This window comes from Rattus norvegicus, chromosome 19 (assembly GCF_021556685.1).
Source record: "Rattus norvegicus strain SHRSP/BbbUtx chromosome 19, alternate assembly SHRSP_T2T, whole genome shotgun sequence".
Classification (NCBI taxonomy): domain Eukaryota; kingdom Metazoa; phylum Chordata; class Mammalia; order Rodentia; family Muridae; genus Rattus; species Rattus norvegicus.
Genome location: NC_141552.1, coordinates 37,869,074 through 37,886,768, shown reverse-complemented (window position 1 = coordinate 37,886,768; position 17,695 = coordinate 37,869,074). Strand labels below are relative to the sequence as shown.

The following is a 17,695-nucleotide window of genomic DNA, read 5'->3' as shown; positions in this document are numbered from 1 at the left end:
TGCTTTATTGTCTTAAAGTCAACAGGTTCATGATATCGCTGCCCGTTTGCATCCAGAAAAACTGGAAAACTCAATCCTATCTCTTTCCATACCTCCGGGCAAAAAGAAGTACCTCCTGTAGGCTTTACCATGTGCTTATGTTGAGGGTTATATGGAGGTGCAGGGGTGCTGTTGATATAACTGCTTTCTTATCTACTTCTTTGACTTGCTGCCACATAGCGTTGGCATGTGGCCAATCTGGATAATATCTCTCTTTCTCATACCGAGCAGCTTCTTCCTCAAGGTCTGCCAAGTCATTATCACTAATCTCTGAGTCACTAGACATTCCCAAAGTCAATGCCTTTAAATATCTTATTTGTTTCTTGGTCCTGATTATCCCCTTTTTTCATCTCTGCCTTCTCTCTGTTTCTTTTATCTCCCTTTCTTTTCTTTTCTCCCTTCGAGAGATTTTCTCCCTCTGACATGCTTTCTTGTTGCTCTGTAAGGATTCTCTGACCTGTTCTAACAGCTTCCTCACATCGTTTATCTTCTAGGCAGGCACGGACCATTCGCCAGAGCAGCTTTCTCCCTGGTTTAAGCTTGCCCTCTGTTATTTCCCTATCCAGATCTCTTCCTAACTTGTCCCATGCCCGTAAAGTAAGAGACCATGACACTATAAACCATGGAGCACAACGATCACACTCATCAAGAAAACTCAGCAGGATTTTCCTTTCGATTTTAAGCTTACGCTGACCAAGAAGCTCCTGAAGAGCTGACAGGAGCAGGGTGGAGTGTGAGTTTCCCATGCTTATGATCTTTTACGATTGATTAACTCGATTTATGAGCAGGGCAGACTGGCGTGTTTATTTACACACTATCCTGTGGCCCATCACTAGTTGGCTCTTCCCCGCAAACCCCAGACGATGGAAATTCAAACAGTAGCCACACCACAACACAAAAAAAAGTAAACGGCAAAAGTGCTAGTCCAACCCACAGAGGATCAAATGAGAAAGATAACATTGCCGTGCTCCACAAACCCTTTTTTCCTCTAAACCAAGGCACTCACCGTCTCTGTTTACTGCAGAGAACTTTATTGTCCCATTAGGGAAATTGTATAGTCCCTATTACCCGGGAGCCTTACAGACTTGTGTCCAGGACTATTACAATCTCTGCTTACCTCCAGAGAACTGGCTGGTCCCTTACCTGGGAGCTTTCTGACTTCACCGTCCTGAGGCTGAAAAGTTCTGAGATCCACACGAGATAAGACTTGGGGTTCCCGTACGGGCCACCAGTTGAAGCACCCACCTTGACCAGCAAGGAAGACACAACACCATCGGATTCTTCTCAACAGCCTTTATTGCAGGAACACCTAATTGTTAATATGGGGACCCCAAGGAACAAAGGCACTTGCCTTATATACAAAATAGACTATGGCTGTAAATTTGTCCACTGGGGATTGGTGGAGTATGAAATACCTATTTAGCATGAATATCACCCTGGCCTTGTAGGTGCTGGTGGTATGCCAAAACATGCGCTGTAGGAGTTTACCACAAATGACCACCGGATGTCGGCGCCATCTTTAGCCGCTCCCTACAAATTATCTTGCTTTCTATCAAAAGAATTCATTATGCCAAGTTGGCCTGAAGAAGGAGGCTAGTCTCTTCTGTATTTTATCAGATGTTCAAAATCTATATAATCATCATTGATAGTAAGTGAAAGATCTGTTTGGAATTGAAACTGAGAGATGCTGGAGGATGATCCTGAATGCACAATGAGCAGTGGAGGCACCAGAGCCCAGTATGGATGCCTAGCAGCCTACCACATTGAGCAGGCATAGTTCAACCACCTGTACATACACATTTCCTGAGACCTGTCTCCTTAATGGGAGGTGATCGTGTCCACCTAGTACAGCCATGCCCTGGAAGGACAAAAGCTTCCTACAGGGGCTGTGGTGATGACTCCCATGCTAGAGCATCTGCTGCTCTCTCAGAAGAACCACATGGTCCCTAACAATCATCTACAATGGGGAATGTTATTCCCTCTTTTGGATCATGAGGGAAATGTACTCAGGTGTGGCCCAGACATACATTTAAAAAAAATCCAATGAGTTAAATGATAAAAATAAATATAATTAGCAACAATAAAAAACACAGCATATGAATGGTGAAGGAATATATCACCTATAAAAACATACTTCCCAAAATGACATTGACGGACATTATCTCTGTGGTTTAATACTGATGCTGTATTGTAAGAAAAACTGAGGCACATGGTTCTCAATTAGGATTACTTCTATATTCCTTTGTGAAAGTTGTAATTTTTCCTGCAGCTCTACAGGCATGAGTTTATGTTACTCAATATGTGGTGCACACAGTCAATAAGGAATGTGTGTTGTAGACTGATATAGACTAGGATGAACAGAATACATGACAGCAAGGGTACAGTATGTCAGCAATTACATCATAAAGTGTGTGTCCATAAAAAAGTCACATTATCCACACAAAAGACACTATCAACCTGTGTAGCCCCTTGGTGGCTTTGAATTCACTATTTACCCATGCTCCCTGGACCATGCAAAGATCCATATCTAGCTGTCAGTTCTAAGTGTACACGAGGGGAAAGGACCCTTGATTAAGATGGTCTTAAGAGTCAAGAGTTACAAATCAATTTTTATTCATAAAGAGTACAATTTACAAAAACAGGCATAAAATGAACAACTAAAATGATATAAAAAATGAAAAACAGTAACAAGAATATATAACTATGAAACAACAAAAAGAAAACGTCAATAAAAATCATAACCAAAACCATTTCCTAACAGGATTTTCTTAATGAACATTTAGAAACACAGTTGTAGTGCTGTTTCTCCTCTAGGACGTGAGATGTCAAGGCAGTCCCCTCAGTTATCTTTCAAATGGTGTTGTAGGAATAAGAAAGGAGAAACACCTCAATCAGACAGGCCGGCATACAGATACATAAATTTAGGGTCTCTAGACATTGAGGAAATTAACTGAGAAGAAGAATATTCATCCAAAAAGCGTCTTTCACTGTTGAGGGTTGTCCTCAGCAGGGAACTCCTGAGAAAGAAACTCATTCTTCAGGGGGTTGTCTTCCTGGGATACATCCTATGCCATCTCTCCTGCAGTTTCTGAGACCTGGGAGAAGAAGGCAGCTATTAAGACACTGATTTGGTGGGGACACGCATACCAGTTGTCAAGTTGCTGCCTTCTGTCCCTTCAGCTGCATTGGACAGACAGCACTGATCTTTTCACTGAAATCATTGCTGATATCTCTGCAGGCTGGGGAAAATCACCAGCAACCCTCACAGTACTGTGGGATAACAAGCTGCTAGTCAGACTTCTACCAGTGCAAACCAAGAACGGGGAAACGAAAAGAGAAATAACTGGGTTGCAGCAAGAAAGAAGAAGGCCACATGATACCCAGATCAAAGCCAATGACCAGGACTCATTTGCCATTTGCACTTGGTTCTTATCCCTGCAAGGTGCTTCCAACCATCACAGGACCCCTGTATGACCTTTGTCACCCGACCAAGAACTTCTTCATTTCTCTTCATATCTTCCAATCTATGACAGGGAGATGCAGTAATGTGATATGGGATTCCTTTGTCACCATTTCTGGACTGCAGTTTCAAAAAGAGCAGAAAAGTATACTTGTCCATAATTCAGTTTCTGAAAAGTGGTTAACTTCCCAGAATACTTGTGCATAAACAGAGCAATGAATAACTCTATCACATGAGGTTGGTGACTGATTGGGTGTGGGGAGATTAGAAAGATGATAGGGGAAAGCAAAGATGTATCCAATAGGCAAATGGTATCAGACATTGTTAATCTGACTCAGCTGCTTATTCCTACCAAATTTTGCTGGGTCTGGAGGTTGCTGGTCTTCTCCTGTTCATCTTCATCATTCGGGTTCAACTCAAACAAATATCGCTGTACCTCCTTGCTCTCCTGCTTCAATGTGACCAACTTCTTCTTCATACATGCCTGGTCCATCAGGAGCCAGCTGTGCAGGTTGCTGGAAACACACTCTGCATAGTAAGATCCTGAAGCCTCTTCCTCCCATTCAAACTGCCAAATCCCACAAACTCCACCAGGACCCAGATACCCATAAAGACTTCATAGAATACATCTCCATACATGTAAAGCTCCTGCACAAACAGCAAACGGCCAATTCAGGGAAGAATAAATTGTTTCTGTGACCCAAGCACCAATAAGAGTCCATGTCTCTCCAAAAGAACAAGGGATCTACAATTACCCATGAGAGCCCAATGCATGGGGGCAACATAAACTAGTAGGCAGCAAACAACCACAAGAGGACAGTAGAACCAAGGGAAGGTCATGCTAACCATGTGGTCCACACATTGAGCTTTGTTAAACCTGGTATGAAGCCAGAGGCCCAGGTGGGCCTAATAACACTCTGATGCCTGAATCAGTATAGTTCTATCCAGAGCCTTCTAAAGATGCATAGACACTGTGGTGATAAGTCACAGTCTCTTATGGAACTGAAACTGAGTCCAAAAGACCCACGGCACAGTGATATTTAAACAGCAGAAGAGATGGACCCAGAGCTGCAGACTCTCCAGTCCAGAACAAAGAGAGGCAGAAATGGCCATTCTACAAGTGAGGGGCCCTTCTGACCAGTACTTACCGATAGAAGTTAATCTCCTTGTTGAGCTCCTGAATTTTCTCATGATGTTCAATATTCTTTATGTCTAAGTTGTGCAGCAATGACATGAGCTCATACACCGTTATCTTCAATTTTTCATAAAATGGATTTGGCCTGAAGTAGGGGATGCCCCAGGAAGATAGAACCCAAAGAAGATCGGCGTTTAGGATTATATGAAGTCAGGCTGGGTCCTGTACTACCTCAGCCCTGGAAGGACACTTTCTGAATTCTACATATTGGGATCTTCTTTAGCTTTCAAAACTTGAAATTGTGCGCCCAGGACAAAAGGAACTAAACACCCAGATAAAGGGTTCCCTGGCTCACTTTTTTCAATCAGGAGGGCTGGATCTGCATTCAAACCTATCAAGAGCCTAGGCCATAGCTCTTATGCCACCCCCACCCCCCCCACACACAGAATCTTCTGATTTCATTTTTCCTGTTTTGACAACTGGAATGCTACAAGCCGGATAACTAATATTCTAGAGGCAGACAGTACAGATAATTATGGAGATGAGACAAGATATTGCCACAAACTTATAATCTTTCCAAGCATACAAATGTACAGACAATTGTGACCACATAGGCAAAGAACTGTGCTGTTGAAAGTGGGGCTTCCAAAATAAAGCACTCACACCTCCATGAAACTCTCATACAGGTAAATCCTGAGGCCAAAAAACAGACCCCTAAATTCCAAGGGTGGAGGGACATAGAAACTTATAAAAGTTGTGCATATGCATGCAGACCTGTGCACACACAGACACACAATCTGGGACACACCCACAAGAAAAGTAAACAGACTCAGAGAATAAGAAAGAGAGACAAAATTGGAAAGAGCATAATGAGAATCAGTAGAAATGTATGCACGATTACTGTCTCAGAGTGTAAGGCACACAGACAAGAAGGAACAGGCCAGAGCCTCAGGACTTCTGGTTAAGCATTGATATGATAAATGTGGGGCCTGTCACCTAAGGCTGCTGCAAGGAGATGATAGCGTTCAGTTACCTTCCTGGCAAGTACAAACACTCTCCACAAACTCACAGCACCTAGAACCTTGGAAAGCTACCACCTGTCAAAGGCTTTCCAATTGTACACTGGGAACTCGTGCTCCAGTGACTTTATCCCTGAAATCTTCACTCAGATCACAAGTTCAGATTTTCATCAGGAGGAGTCAGAGAGTCCATTTCCAAACTAACTCCTGACCAAAGGTCAGGTTCTGAATCTCCTCTCTATGGGAGACAAGGTTTAGGACAAGGTCTTTTGGGAGGCACAGCATTCTAGTCCCCACCACCTTAAGAGGATAAGATCAGAATGATATTACACAGCGGTGAGTGACACAAGAGCGTTTGGAGCAATGCATACCTCTTTTTCATGGATCCACCTGTCACATAAAGGAGGCGATCTGTCAGCTCATTTCTCTCCTTGGTAGTTGGCTCGAGCTCTCTATTCACCCTCTCCTCTTCCTTGTTGGCCTGCACCTTGTTTAGGACAGTTTCAGGGGATGACTTCTGTCTGCAGGCCTCTGTAGGTAGAAGAACACAAGTGATCCTGCATGGGGAGAATGCATAGAGCATACACAGACCACAGTGAGTCCTAAACAGGTGAACATTCCTGGAAGCCAGTGTCCCTGCAAGGAGTTTGGTCTATGCATAAGAGGCCTCCTATGTGGATCACAGTTCCCCCACTACTATATAGAGACCAAGAGATGTAAGCAGCCAGGTGTTCCCTATGCCTGCCCTCACAGGCTTACAAGTACCAGAGAGATGCCTTCTCCAGTATTATTAACAGCTACGAGGGCTATAACCCGGTTTCAGGACCCCCCAACCCTCCGGTTTCAGAAGTCAGATCATCAATTCAGCATCTACAAAGACTTGAGTGATCAGGGATACTCAGATATCCTACACTGTTACTCTAGTCCAATAACTTTGGATTAAAAAGTCATGCACATTGAGGACATAGTCAACAGACTTATCAATTCCCCCTACTGAAATGACTAATGCCCCAGAAGTCCCAATAAGTTACAGGCTCTTTCTTGGTCTACCTCCTCCAAATAGTTTGGCTGCCTTAGAAAAATATCTGCCACACAGAACCTCTAATATATGAAGGTAAGGTTGGCCCTGTCAGCAGAGGTAGTCAGAGGAGTTCTAAGAATATAAGGTCATGGCCAGGAGCACAATTCTCTCCCTGTTACTACTGTCAGATAGACACTGAATTTAAAGAAGCAACGAAAGTGAAGTACATTGATGCCTTGGTTAATTCAGAAAAGGAGTCACCATGACTCCTGATGGTATTATTATATTAATTTAACATACTGAATGCACTGTAAATGTAAAGGCTAGAAGGTCACAGAATAATAGCATAGGCATTGCCATATCCTCCATGTGGTTATGGAGAAACTAATGATGTGAAAACCTTGACTTTCAGGAATTGTGATAATCATGGATCTCAATATCTTTGGAGATGTTCCAGTGGTTGTGGACCATTGATATAAAGGCCAGCTGAAGCCCCGCACACACACCCCTGATAGGAAGCTCAACATACACTGCCCAGAACTTACTCCACATTCCACATGACCACGTCCTGTGTCCATCATTACTTTTAGGTTTCGTTTGCTTCACTCTAGACTCTTCTCCATCAACATCAACTCTCCCAAAGTGCCTGGGAAGACGGGCAAACATGCCTGTGGATATATCCTTTGGACACTAAGAGAGAAAAATTAGGGAACTGGTTGTCACTACAACACTGGTGACATCACAGGGATTCCAAGGACTCTCTAGGAGACAATAGAATGTCCAAGAAGGGACAGCATATGTCATGGATAACAGACTTTGCCTCCCTGCTAATGTTCTCCCTGTACTGAGCAAAAGCTGATGGGCCCCTTTCAGGAGACTTCCCAGTGGTATAACCACTGAGTACCACATGCTTCCAAAGCCAAATTTGGCTCTAGGCTTCATTGGAAAAACCTAAGTCATTGCTATGTATCTAAATGAGTGCTTCCTCCTGAATCCCTGCACAGAAATGTTTTATCCTACCTCAAATTCTCCTCACTCAGCAATGTTACTCATTAAAAATTGCTGAGAAATCACACCAGTTCAAATAAGGAGCGAAAGAGCTCTCCTGTCTCATCATGTGCAGGTGCATGAAATCACACCCAGAAATAGCCTGCAGGGTAGTTTGCAATGTGGGTGTGTGTTATGGGTACAACCTGAAGCTTTGTGCTTAACATTTGGCAGTTGCCACCAGATTTCTTAGGAGAAAGAATTGCATTCATTAAGGTCCTGGCAACAACGTGGAGATCTGTTGGCAGAGGAAACTGAAATATTGGATCCACCAGTGAATGCACCCTCAGGCTGAGTGTGGGGCTCTCCTCTTTGCACTTAAGTTACCAAAGCAGAATTGCTTACAGGCCTCTCTAAGCTCTAACATGTGATTCTATCTGAAAAACAAAATAGTCAGCAGATGTGGGGGGTGCAGCCAAAGGAGTAGGACAAGGCTAGGGACATAACTCAGTGGACAGAGTAAGAAACGAGCATCTTCTCTTCTGGTTCATTGGTCACCCACAAAACACAAAAGCATCTATCATAGTAAAAAAAAAGTAATTTTATTGAATGCACACACTAATACTGATTGATCAGAGGCATAGCTCAGATTTTGGGGGCCGATCCATGACTTGAACTATCTTCGTGACAACGTATAAACCAAATTAAATAAATAAATAAATAAATAAATAAATAAATAAAGAATGAATGAATGAAAGAAAGAGTGGAAGAAAGAAAGAAAAGAAAAATAGAAACAGCACAAGCTTCTCATATGAAGTTACAGGAATAGTGGTCCAGTGGTCAGTTCTCATTAGGACATTTTAGCTATGACAGTGCATAGTGACCCTTAATCTGATGGGTCCTATATAAAGCTTTGTGCAATATTGTCATTTTAACAAACCTCATCCATTGCATACATAACAACACAGGATATGATCACCATGTCCTTGTATTATATCAAGATATTTTTTTGTGTCCTTGATTGTCAGGCATATCACAGAAACGATCTGAAATGGCTGGTAGCCTTGGAAGAAAGTGGATAAAGCTATAGTTGTGGGTTACACACCTCAGTTCTCATGGCTAAGAATGTCCTCATAGTCCTTGGAGGCCCCTCCTGTAAGACTATCCTTTGCAAAGTGGAAGCAGCTTTATCTGAGCTCAAAGTGAACCTGACGAGCAAGGAAGAGGACAACATGGGAAAATTGAGACCCTGTCTAAAACCAGCACAGAAACCCACCCTTCATTCAAAGCATCATCTACCAATTCTTGAAGTTTTACCATTCTCTGCAGACCAGTCTTTCATTCTGTAATGCTAGAAAAGAACTAGAAATGATCTTCCTATTCTAAGGACCTCGATCTGTCTTTCCTTAGGTCCACGTTAAGAACAAATGAAATGGGTATCACCATCTGAACAATTTAATGTCACCTACCCGTCATTTCTAGCCTAATACTGTGCCTATGAAAATCTCAAGCTTCCCTGAGTGTTGCTGCCCCAACAAGAAGAATGAAGTACTGAGGACAAACCCCAGTGATCCTTTCAAGGGGTTAGAAGAAAGCCATCAGAGATAATCCACTTCTTTGTCCTTAGATTAAATCAAGATGATATAATGTGAATCTAGTGGGCTATTTGACCAGACATCTTTCTCCCAACCCCACCTATCTGAGTTCATTGCTTGGCAGAATTCATGCCCCACCATCCTAGATGTTTCTTGATACATTGCTGCTAAGGGCCAGGTTTCCTGAGTTTTGTTTTTATAGAATTGGGTGTAGTCAATCATTGTTGCCTTCTATTATATATAGAGAGAAATATATATAATAACTGACCACACTGTACTTGTGTATACAAGTACTGTAGTGGAAAGTTCAGCATAACTGAGGAGTGGGAAACCAGCACTGTGTCCTGGCCTTTCTCTGCCCATATCACAGCTCACAGGCGGCTGGGGCAAACCTTGAGTTCCTCTGTAGAAACAGAGTGAGGATGGATGGACACTGAGCGGGCAGAACAACACAGCTGAGGCAACTCAATTCCAGCAACAAACACATTATTTGTTTCCCATCTTAACAGCTCGTTTTGAGGTCTTGTCCCCATACCTAGCTTAAACACAGCAATTTTCATACATGCCAGCCTTCTATTTCATATTGTTGCTGTAATACGCCTCCACATCATTGATTCCAAAAAAGAAAAAAAAATAAACCTGACACTGAGAAGGGTGATGCTTATCTACATCTAGTGCATTGGGGGCCCAGGTATGGTCACAAATAATCAGGACACAGGGGATGCAGAGCAAAGGCAGATGCAACTGCATTCAGCTGCAAGTTTATTAATCCTTATATAGGCATGAATATGTATTACCTCACTTTCCTTTTTGGCAAGATATAATAAGATCGTTATTCCCATGATACCAGGAACAACCGAGGCAAGACTAGGCAAAGAAGTAAGACTAAGCAAAGGTTTCTTCTTAAAATATCTGTATAGCAAACCACCCCTCTTCCTAGTATCACAATATACTTGTCATAATGCAGAGAGCCACTTCCACAAAAATAGGACATAGTACAACATAGTGTAAGGTAAAGTGAGAAAAACATTTTCTTCTCAAGGGCAGCATTCCAGCCCCTGCTTGCATCTCTCAGCCGTCTTTCCTTGATCCTCTCTGGGAAGTGTATCTCAGTGACTCCACAATTTCTTTCTTTGTTCTTTTGTTTTAAAAGTAACACTTTCTATAACATAACTAAATGTCCTCGAAGGGGTTTAATCATGCCAAAAGAAAGCAATATAATATATAATGTATGCAACCTATAATGACAGTATCTATTTTCTTAGGGGTATTATTCAGATACCTTCCAAGTTCTGGATTTAACTTTGGTAATTGTTATCTGTCTAGAAAATCAACAATATCAAATAAATATTTCAGTTTTCTGGTGTAAAGACCTCGTGAGTAAGAACTAATGATTTTGGAATTTGCTCGGTGTCTATTGTTATGTCCCTCATTTCATTTCTGATTTTTAATTTATGTATTGTCTCTCTTGTGCATTGTTAGTTTGAGGAAGGGGTTGTCTCTCCTGTGGATCTTCTCAAAAAAAAAAAGAAGAAGAAAAGATAGCTCTTGATTTCCTTGACTTTGTATTTTTCTCTTTGTTTCTAAAGGCTTGATTTCAACCCTGAGTTTATTTCCTTCCATCAAATCCTACCAGACTCTTTATGGGATGAGGGTTTGCCTCACTTGGTAAGAGCAGCATGGAATAAATGAAGCTTCTGCTGATCTCTGGTGTGGTGTTGCACATCACAGTCTCACCGAAAACCATGCATAGCCTGGTTTTAGGCTCTATTAAAGCAGCCCACTAATTCAGTGTTCCCTGCAAGTGCCATGGAACAGTAGTAACAATTCTGCATGCACGTCGACAGGTTTCTCTATGGTCTTCTGGGTCATCTGATAAAAGTGTATTGTGAGTTCATGGATGAACACACACACACACACACACACACATTAATGACATGGTGCACATTCTTTGCACACCAAGAATAAAGTGAGTGTTACTGAAAATGAACTAATAGTGGAATCGATGGAGGGAGCTGTGGGGAAGCTGGGGCTTAGAGTTACTTAAAAGACCTGATGCAGATTCTCCTTTTATTGGAGGAGAAACTTGATAGACAATGTGGTTCTTTATTTTCTTTTTCTAGAACACACAGGACTAGGGTGGCAGCTAGGGCTTTGAGTGTGTTCGGCAAGTGCTGTATCACTGAATTAAATCCTAGGGCTGGAACCCTATTAATCGTCTACAACAATTACAGGGCAGGGTGGATGAAGACACTCAGCTGACAATGTGGACATCTCAAGACAGTCACTAACAATGGCTGACACACTTGTCTGGAGACTGGAAATGTTTCTCTATCTGGGAGAGGAGAGAAGGACCCTCCAACTACACTGTCCTCTAAGGAAGTTTATTCAGGTGAGGGATGACAGGGACTGTTTTGTCTCATGTCACACATGTCAGTAGAAAATATCCTCTGCAAATAGTGATATTTTGACTTCTTCTTTTCCAATCTGTATACCCTTGATCTCCTTTTGTTGTCTGATTGCTCTGGCTAGAACTTCGAGAACTATATTGAATAAGTAGGGAGAGAGTGGGCAGCCTTGTCTAGTCCCTGATTTGAGTGGGATCACTTCAAGTTTCTCTCCATTTAGTTTAATGTTAGCTACTGGTTTGCTGGATATGGCTTTTCCTATGTTTAGGTATGGGCCTTGAATTCCTACTCTCCAGGACTTTTATCATGAAGGGGTGTTGAATTTTGTCAAATGCTTTTTCAGCATCTAATGAAATGGTCATGCGGGTTTTTTCTTTTTTGTTTATATAATGGATTACTTGATGGTTTTCATTATATTAAACCATCCCTGCATGCCTGGGATGAAGCCTACTTGATCATGGTGGATGATTCTTTTGATGTGCTCTTGGATATGTTTGCCAGAATTTTATTGCGTATTTTTGCATCGATATTCATAAGGGAAATTGGTCTGAAGTTCTCTTTCTTTGTTGGGTCTTTTTGTGGTTTAGGTGTAAGAGTAATTGTGGCTTCATAGAAGGAGTTCAGTAGCACTCCATCTGTTACAATTTTGTGTTATAGTTTGGATAGTATTGGTATGAGGTCTTCTAGATCTGATATAATCCTGCACTCAACCCGTCTGGACCTGGGCTCTTTTGGTTGGGAGACCATTAATGACTGCTTCTATTTCATTAGGAGTTATGGGGTTGTTTAAATGGTTTATCTGTTCCTGATTTAACTTCAGTACCTGGTATCTGTCTAGGAAATTGTTCATTTCCTTAAGATTTTCAAGTTTTCTTGAATATAGGCTTTTGTAGTAGGATCTGATGATTTTTCGAATTTTCTCTGAATCTGTAGTTATGTCTCCCTTTTCATTTCTGATTTTGTTAATTTGGACATACTCTCTGTGTCTCTCGTTAGTCTGGCTAAGGGTTTATCTATCTTGTTGACTTTCTGAAAGAACCAACTTTTGGTTCTGTTGATTCTTGCTATGGTCCTTTTTGTTTCTACTTGGTTGCTTTCAGCTCTGAATTTGATTATGTCCTGCCTTCTACTCCTCCTGGGTGTATTTGCTTCTTTTTGTTCTAGAGCTCCTAGGTGTGCTGTCAAGCTGGTGACATATGCTCTCTCCTGTTTCTTTCTGCAGGCACTCAGAGCTATGAATTTTCCTCTTAGCACAACTTTCATTGTGTCCCATAAGTTTGGGTAGGTTGTACCTTCATTTTCATTAAATTCTAAGAAGTTTTTAATTTCTTTCTTTATTTATTACTTGACCAGGTTATCATTGAGTAGAGCATTGTTCAACTTACATGTATATGTGGACATTCTTCCCTTATTGTTATTGAAGACCAGCTTTAGCCCGTGGTAGTCTGGTAGGACATATGGGATTATTTCTATCTTTCTGTACCTGTTGAGGCCTGTTCTATGACCAATTATATGGTCAATTTTGGAGAAAGTACCATGAGGAGCTGAGAAGAATGTATATCCTTTTTCTTTAGGATAGAATGTTCTATAAATATCTGTTAAGACCATTTGGTTCATGATTTCTCTTAGTCTGTCTATGTCTCTGTTTAATTTCTGTTTCCATGATCTGTCCATTGATGAGAGTGGGGCGTTGAAATCTCCTACTATTATTGTGTGAGGTGCAATGTGTGCTTTGAGCTTTAGTAAACTTTCTTTTATGTTTGTAGGTGCCCTTGTATTTGGAGCCTAGATATTTAGGATTGAGAGTTCATCTTGGTGGATTTTTCCTTTGATGAATATGAAGTGCCCTTCCTCATCTTTTTTGATGACTTTCAGTTGAAAATTGATTTTATTCAATACTAGAATGGCTACTCCAGCTTGCTTCTTCAGACCATTTGCTTGGAAAGTTGTTTTCCTGTCTTTCACAGTGAGGTAGTGTCTGTCTTTGTCTCTGAAGTATGTTTCCTGTAGGCAGCAGAATGCAGAGTCCTCCATGCATATCCAGTTTGTTAATCTATGTCTTTATATTGGAGAGTTGAGACCACTGACGTTGACAGATATTAAGGAATAGTGATTATTGCTTCCTGTTATTTTCATATCCACCAGAGAACTACTAAACATGATAAACAGTTTCAGCAAAGTGGCTGAGTATATAATTAACTCAAATAAATCAGTACCCTTCCTCTACATAAAAGAGAAACAAGCCGAGAAAGAAATTAGGGAAACAACACCCTTCATAATAGTCCCAAATAATATAAAATACTTCGGTGCGACTTTAACGAAGCAAGTAAGAGATCTGTATGATAAGAACTTCAAGTGTTTGAAGAAAGAAATTGAGGAAGATCTCAGAAGATGGAAAGATCTCCCATGCTCATGGATTGGCCGGATTAACATAGTAAAATTGGCCATTTTACCAAAAGCTATCTACAGATTTAATGCAAACACCATCAAAATACTGGTTAACCCCCAATATCTGAACCTGCTCCCAGTTAATTGTGATTATAAAGAAGCCAACAGTTGCACAGCAGACAGATGGGGGAGGTGAGCTTTTGAGGGCTTTACTAGAGAGGATCATGAGGAGGGAAGAAGGAAGAAGAAGCTGCCAAAGAGTAAAGGAAGAAAAGATATGATGGAGAGGAGAGAGGAAGAGGACAGCAGCCATGGGTTAATGCCGCACCCAACCTCATCCACCAAGGAAGACAGGACCACCAGAGATCTTCTTCAAGCAGTTTTACTCAGGAACCTTGATACAATCTTCTGACCTCTATCTCTTCTGACTCCCTCTTCCTGGGGAACACCCTGCACCACACTTAAATAGCTAGCACTGGCCAGTCCTAGCAAGCCACGTGGGTCATATAGATAGGCTGTCACTATGAGGAAGCTAGCAGGCCAGGCAGACATAGCCAAATAAGGACTTGTTTACTGCAAGGAACGCTCACGATTGGGAGGGTGAAGGCAGAAACCAGCGCCATCTTTGAGACGCGGCACGTCGCAGCTCTCTACAGGTTAAGAGAGAGGAGAGCCTGGTCCTTAGGGCTGTCCAAGTGGAACCAAGAGCAGTCAAGATGCTACACAGTCAGTAACAGTTGAGCATAATTGTTTGGAAAGTAGATCTGATACCATGGTGGGCAGGCAGCTGCCCATCTACTGTGCTGACTAATGCATACTAAAAATAAATTTAACAAAATATGTATAACCAGTAAGACAGCTCTGTAGAGAATCCTAAAAGGAATACTTCAGCTTTAAGGGAAGCATAAAATACTAGAGGAAACAGGATATAATTTAAGAAAACTACAACAGTCAATCAAAAGAAGCCAAGGAAAACCACAAAAATTAACAAAATGACAAAATTTAATACATAGGTTTAAATAATATTTGCATGTCACTAAACTCAATTGCGCAGTGAACAGACATTTATTTAGCCAGAAACAGGATCACCATCATGAGAGATGTAGAGGATATACTAGGGAAACAGACCTAAGACACAGGTCCATATAGCAATTCTATGCAGTTTCTCCATCAATAAAAACCAGCAAGCTCTAGAGTTAAATGTCTGTGTTAGTGCTGACCCACACCACCAGAGGTTCATTTTTTTAAGTAAAGAAAAAATTCTTCGGCCTTACAATGTAATCAAATATCCTGAAACATGAGTTTGCATTGCTCCCTACATTATATAAATCATATATTTACTCTGACTACCATTTTGGTTGTTTCCAATCATGTCTGAGTGCATCATCACAGGAATCCCAAGGAAAATCAGAAATGGGTTCTTGAAGCTGTTGCACAGGGCCAACATAGACCTAAATACCATAGAGGAAACCTTGATTCTTATCACAAGGGGATCATTTCATCATCCGTCTTGTCACATAACTTATGGCAAGATGTCACCTCTCCTGACCTTAGCTTCTTCTCCTAAATGCTGCCGAAGGGAAGGTTTGGTGTCAAGGGTTCTGGACTCAAACCACACGAACAATGAATTCATTTAAATAGGTATAGTTTATTGAATGTACACACCAATACAGTTCAACCAGAGCAACAGCTCACAACTGTACTGGACATTGCTAGGGCCAGCTCATTGCAAAATCCACGTGGGCTCATACAAAAGGGCTGGAAATGCTGCTGTCTATGGGCCCTGACTCAGGACATTTTGCACATAATTGTTCCTATTTTCCTGGAATCTAAAGGGTCCTATGTGAAGCTCATAGTTGGGGAACTTGTCAAGATTAACAAACCTCATAACATACAGAACATAACAGGGTATGTGACCAGCACCACACAGTTCAGTGTCAGGTTTTTTTTCCTTTGGTTAGTTTTTTTCTTGGCATCCATGATATGTTTGATAACTGAAAGGAGGGGCCTCAGCTGTTTTTCTCTGCCTGCTCAGTGCCCATTCAACATTACTCTGTCCCTGAAGAGGAACTCAAAGTCTGTCCCCAGCTGCATGTGAGACAGGCCAAGGCACAGAAATGCAAGGACACTGCACTGGTTTCCAACTCCTCAATAATTCTGGTTTTCCACTAACGTACTTGTATACACAAATACAGTGTGGTCAGTTACTATAGACACTACTCATTTCTTACAGAGGGCAGATGTTGATTGACTACACATAATTCTATTAAAAGGAAAAAAACCAAAGAAACTTGGCTCTTGTGGAAATATACAAAGAAATATCTACAATGGTGGGGAATGAATTCCGCCATGGACTGAACTCAGAAAGGTGGGGTTTGGAGAAAGATTTATGGTTAAATAGCCCACCAGGTTCACATTGTGTCAGCTTGATTTAATCTAAGGACAAAGAAGTGGAGTATCTCTGATGGCTTTCTTCTAACCTCTTTTTTTTTTTTTCTTCTAACCTCTTGAAAGGATCACTGGGGTTTGACCTCAGTACTTCATTCTTCTTGCTGGGGCAGCAACACTCAGGGAACCTTGAGATTGTCATAGGCACAGTAAATGCTAGATATACTGAGTAGATGATACTAAGATGTTCAGATGGTGATACCCATTTGTGTGCGTTCCTAATGTGGACCTAAGGAAAGAGAGATCAAGGTCTTCAGAATAGGAAGATAATTTCCAGTTCTTTTCTACCATTCCAGACTGAAAGACTGGTAGGGAGAGATTGGTAAATAATCAAGAATTTATAGATGATGCTTTGAAGGAAGTGTGGGTTCCTGTGCAGGGTCTCAAGTATCCCATGTTGCCCTCTACCTGGCTGACCAGGATCACTTTGAGCTCAGATAAAACCTGTTTCCACTTTCCAATAGATAGTCTTACAAGAGTGGCCTCCAAGGACTGTGAGGACAGCATTAGTCTTTGACAGTTGAGGTATGTAACCCACAACTATAGTTTGAGCCACGTTTTCCCATGTCTACCAGCTATTTCAGATTGTTGCTGTAATATATCTGACAATCAGGGACACAGAAAAATAACCTGATACAGAGCAAGGACACGGTGATCACATCCTTTCCTCTGCTGTATGTTCTGGATGAGGCTTGTTAAAATTCCAATATTGCAAAAAGCTTTATATAAGACCCATCACATTAAGGGTCACTATGCACTGTTCTATCTAAAATGGTCTAATCAGAACTGACCACCAGATAACACTTCCTGCAATCCTCATATGAGAAGCTTGAGCTTTTTGTTTTGACGTTTTCTTTTTTCTTTCTTTCCTATTTTTAACTATATATGTTGAGAGCAAGATATTTAGGGCCATGGATCTGCCCCCAGTATCTGGTCTATGGATGTGATCAATAAGTATTAGTGTGTGCATTCAATAAAGTATTCATTTTTTACTATGGTAGATGCTTTTGTTTGGTGGGTGACCCATGACCCAGAATTTAAATGCTGGGAGCTTACTCTATCCACTTAGTGATGTTTATAGCCTCATCCTACCCCTTTACCTGCACCCCCTCTATCTGTTGACTATTTTATTTTTCTGATAAAAGCTCATGGTATATCTTATAGAGACCTGTGAGCAATGCTCCTTTGGTGACAT

At 41.3% G+C, this 17,695-nt stretch overlaps 1 protein-coding gene and 1 pseudogene across 1 annotated transcript; both read right to left on the bottom strand.

Annotated features, from left to right (window-relative positions):
* LOC147999389 (zinc finger CCCH-type antiviral protein 1 pseudogene) overlaps positions 1 to 17,695 on the bottom strand; it is a 67,877-nt pseudogene that overhangs the window by 41,004 nt on the left and 9,178 nt on the right.
* Positions 2,636 to 7,408, bottom strand: Speer4cl2 (spermatogenesis associated glutamate (E)-rich protein 4C like 2). Its single transcript, XM_087596652.1, has 5 exons — positions 7,220 to 7,408; positions 6,025 to 6,184; positions 4,648 to 4,779; positions 3,852 to 4,014; positions 2,636 to 3,134 (listed from the first exon to the last, which is right to left on the bottom strand). Exons 1-5 carry the CDS (start codon positions 7,338 to 7,340, stop codon positions 3,105 to 3,107), a joined length of 606 nt encoding a protein of 201 aa, XP_087452778.1. The 5' UTR covers positions 7,341 to 7,408; the 3' UTR covers positions 2,636 to 3,104.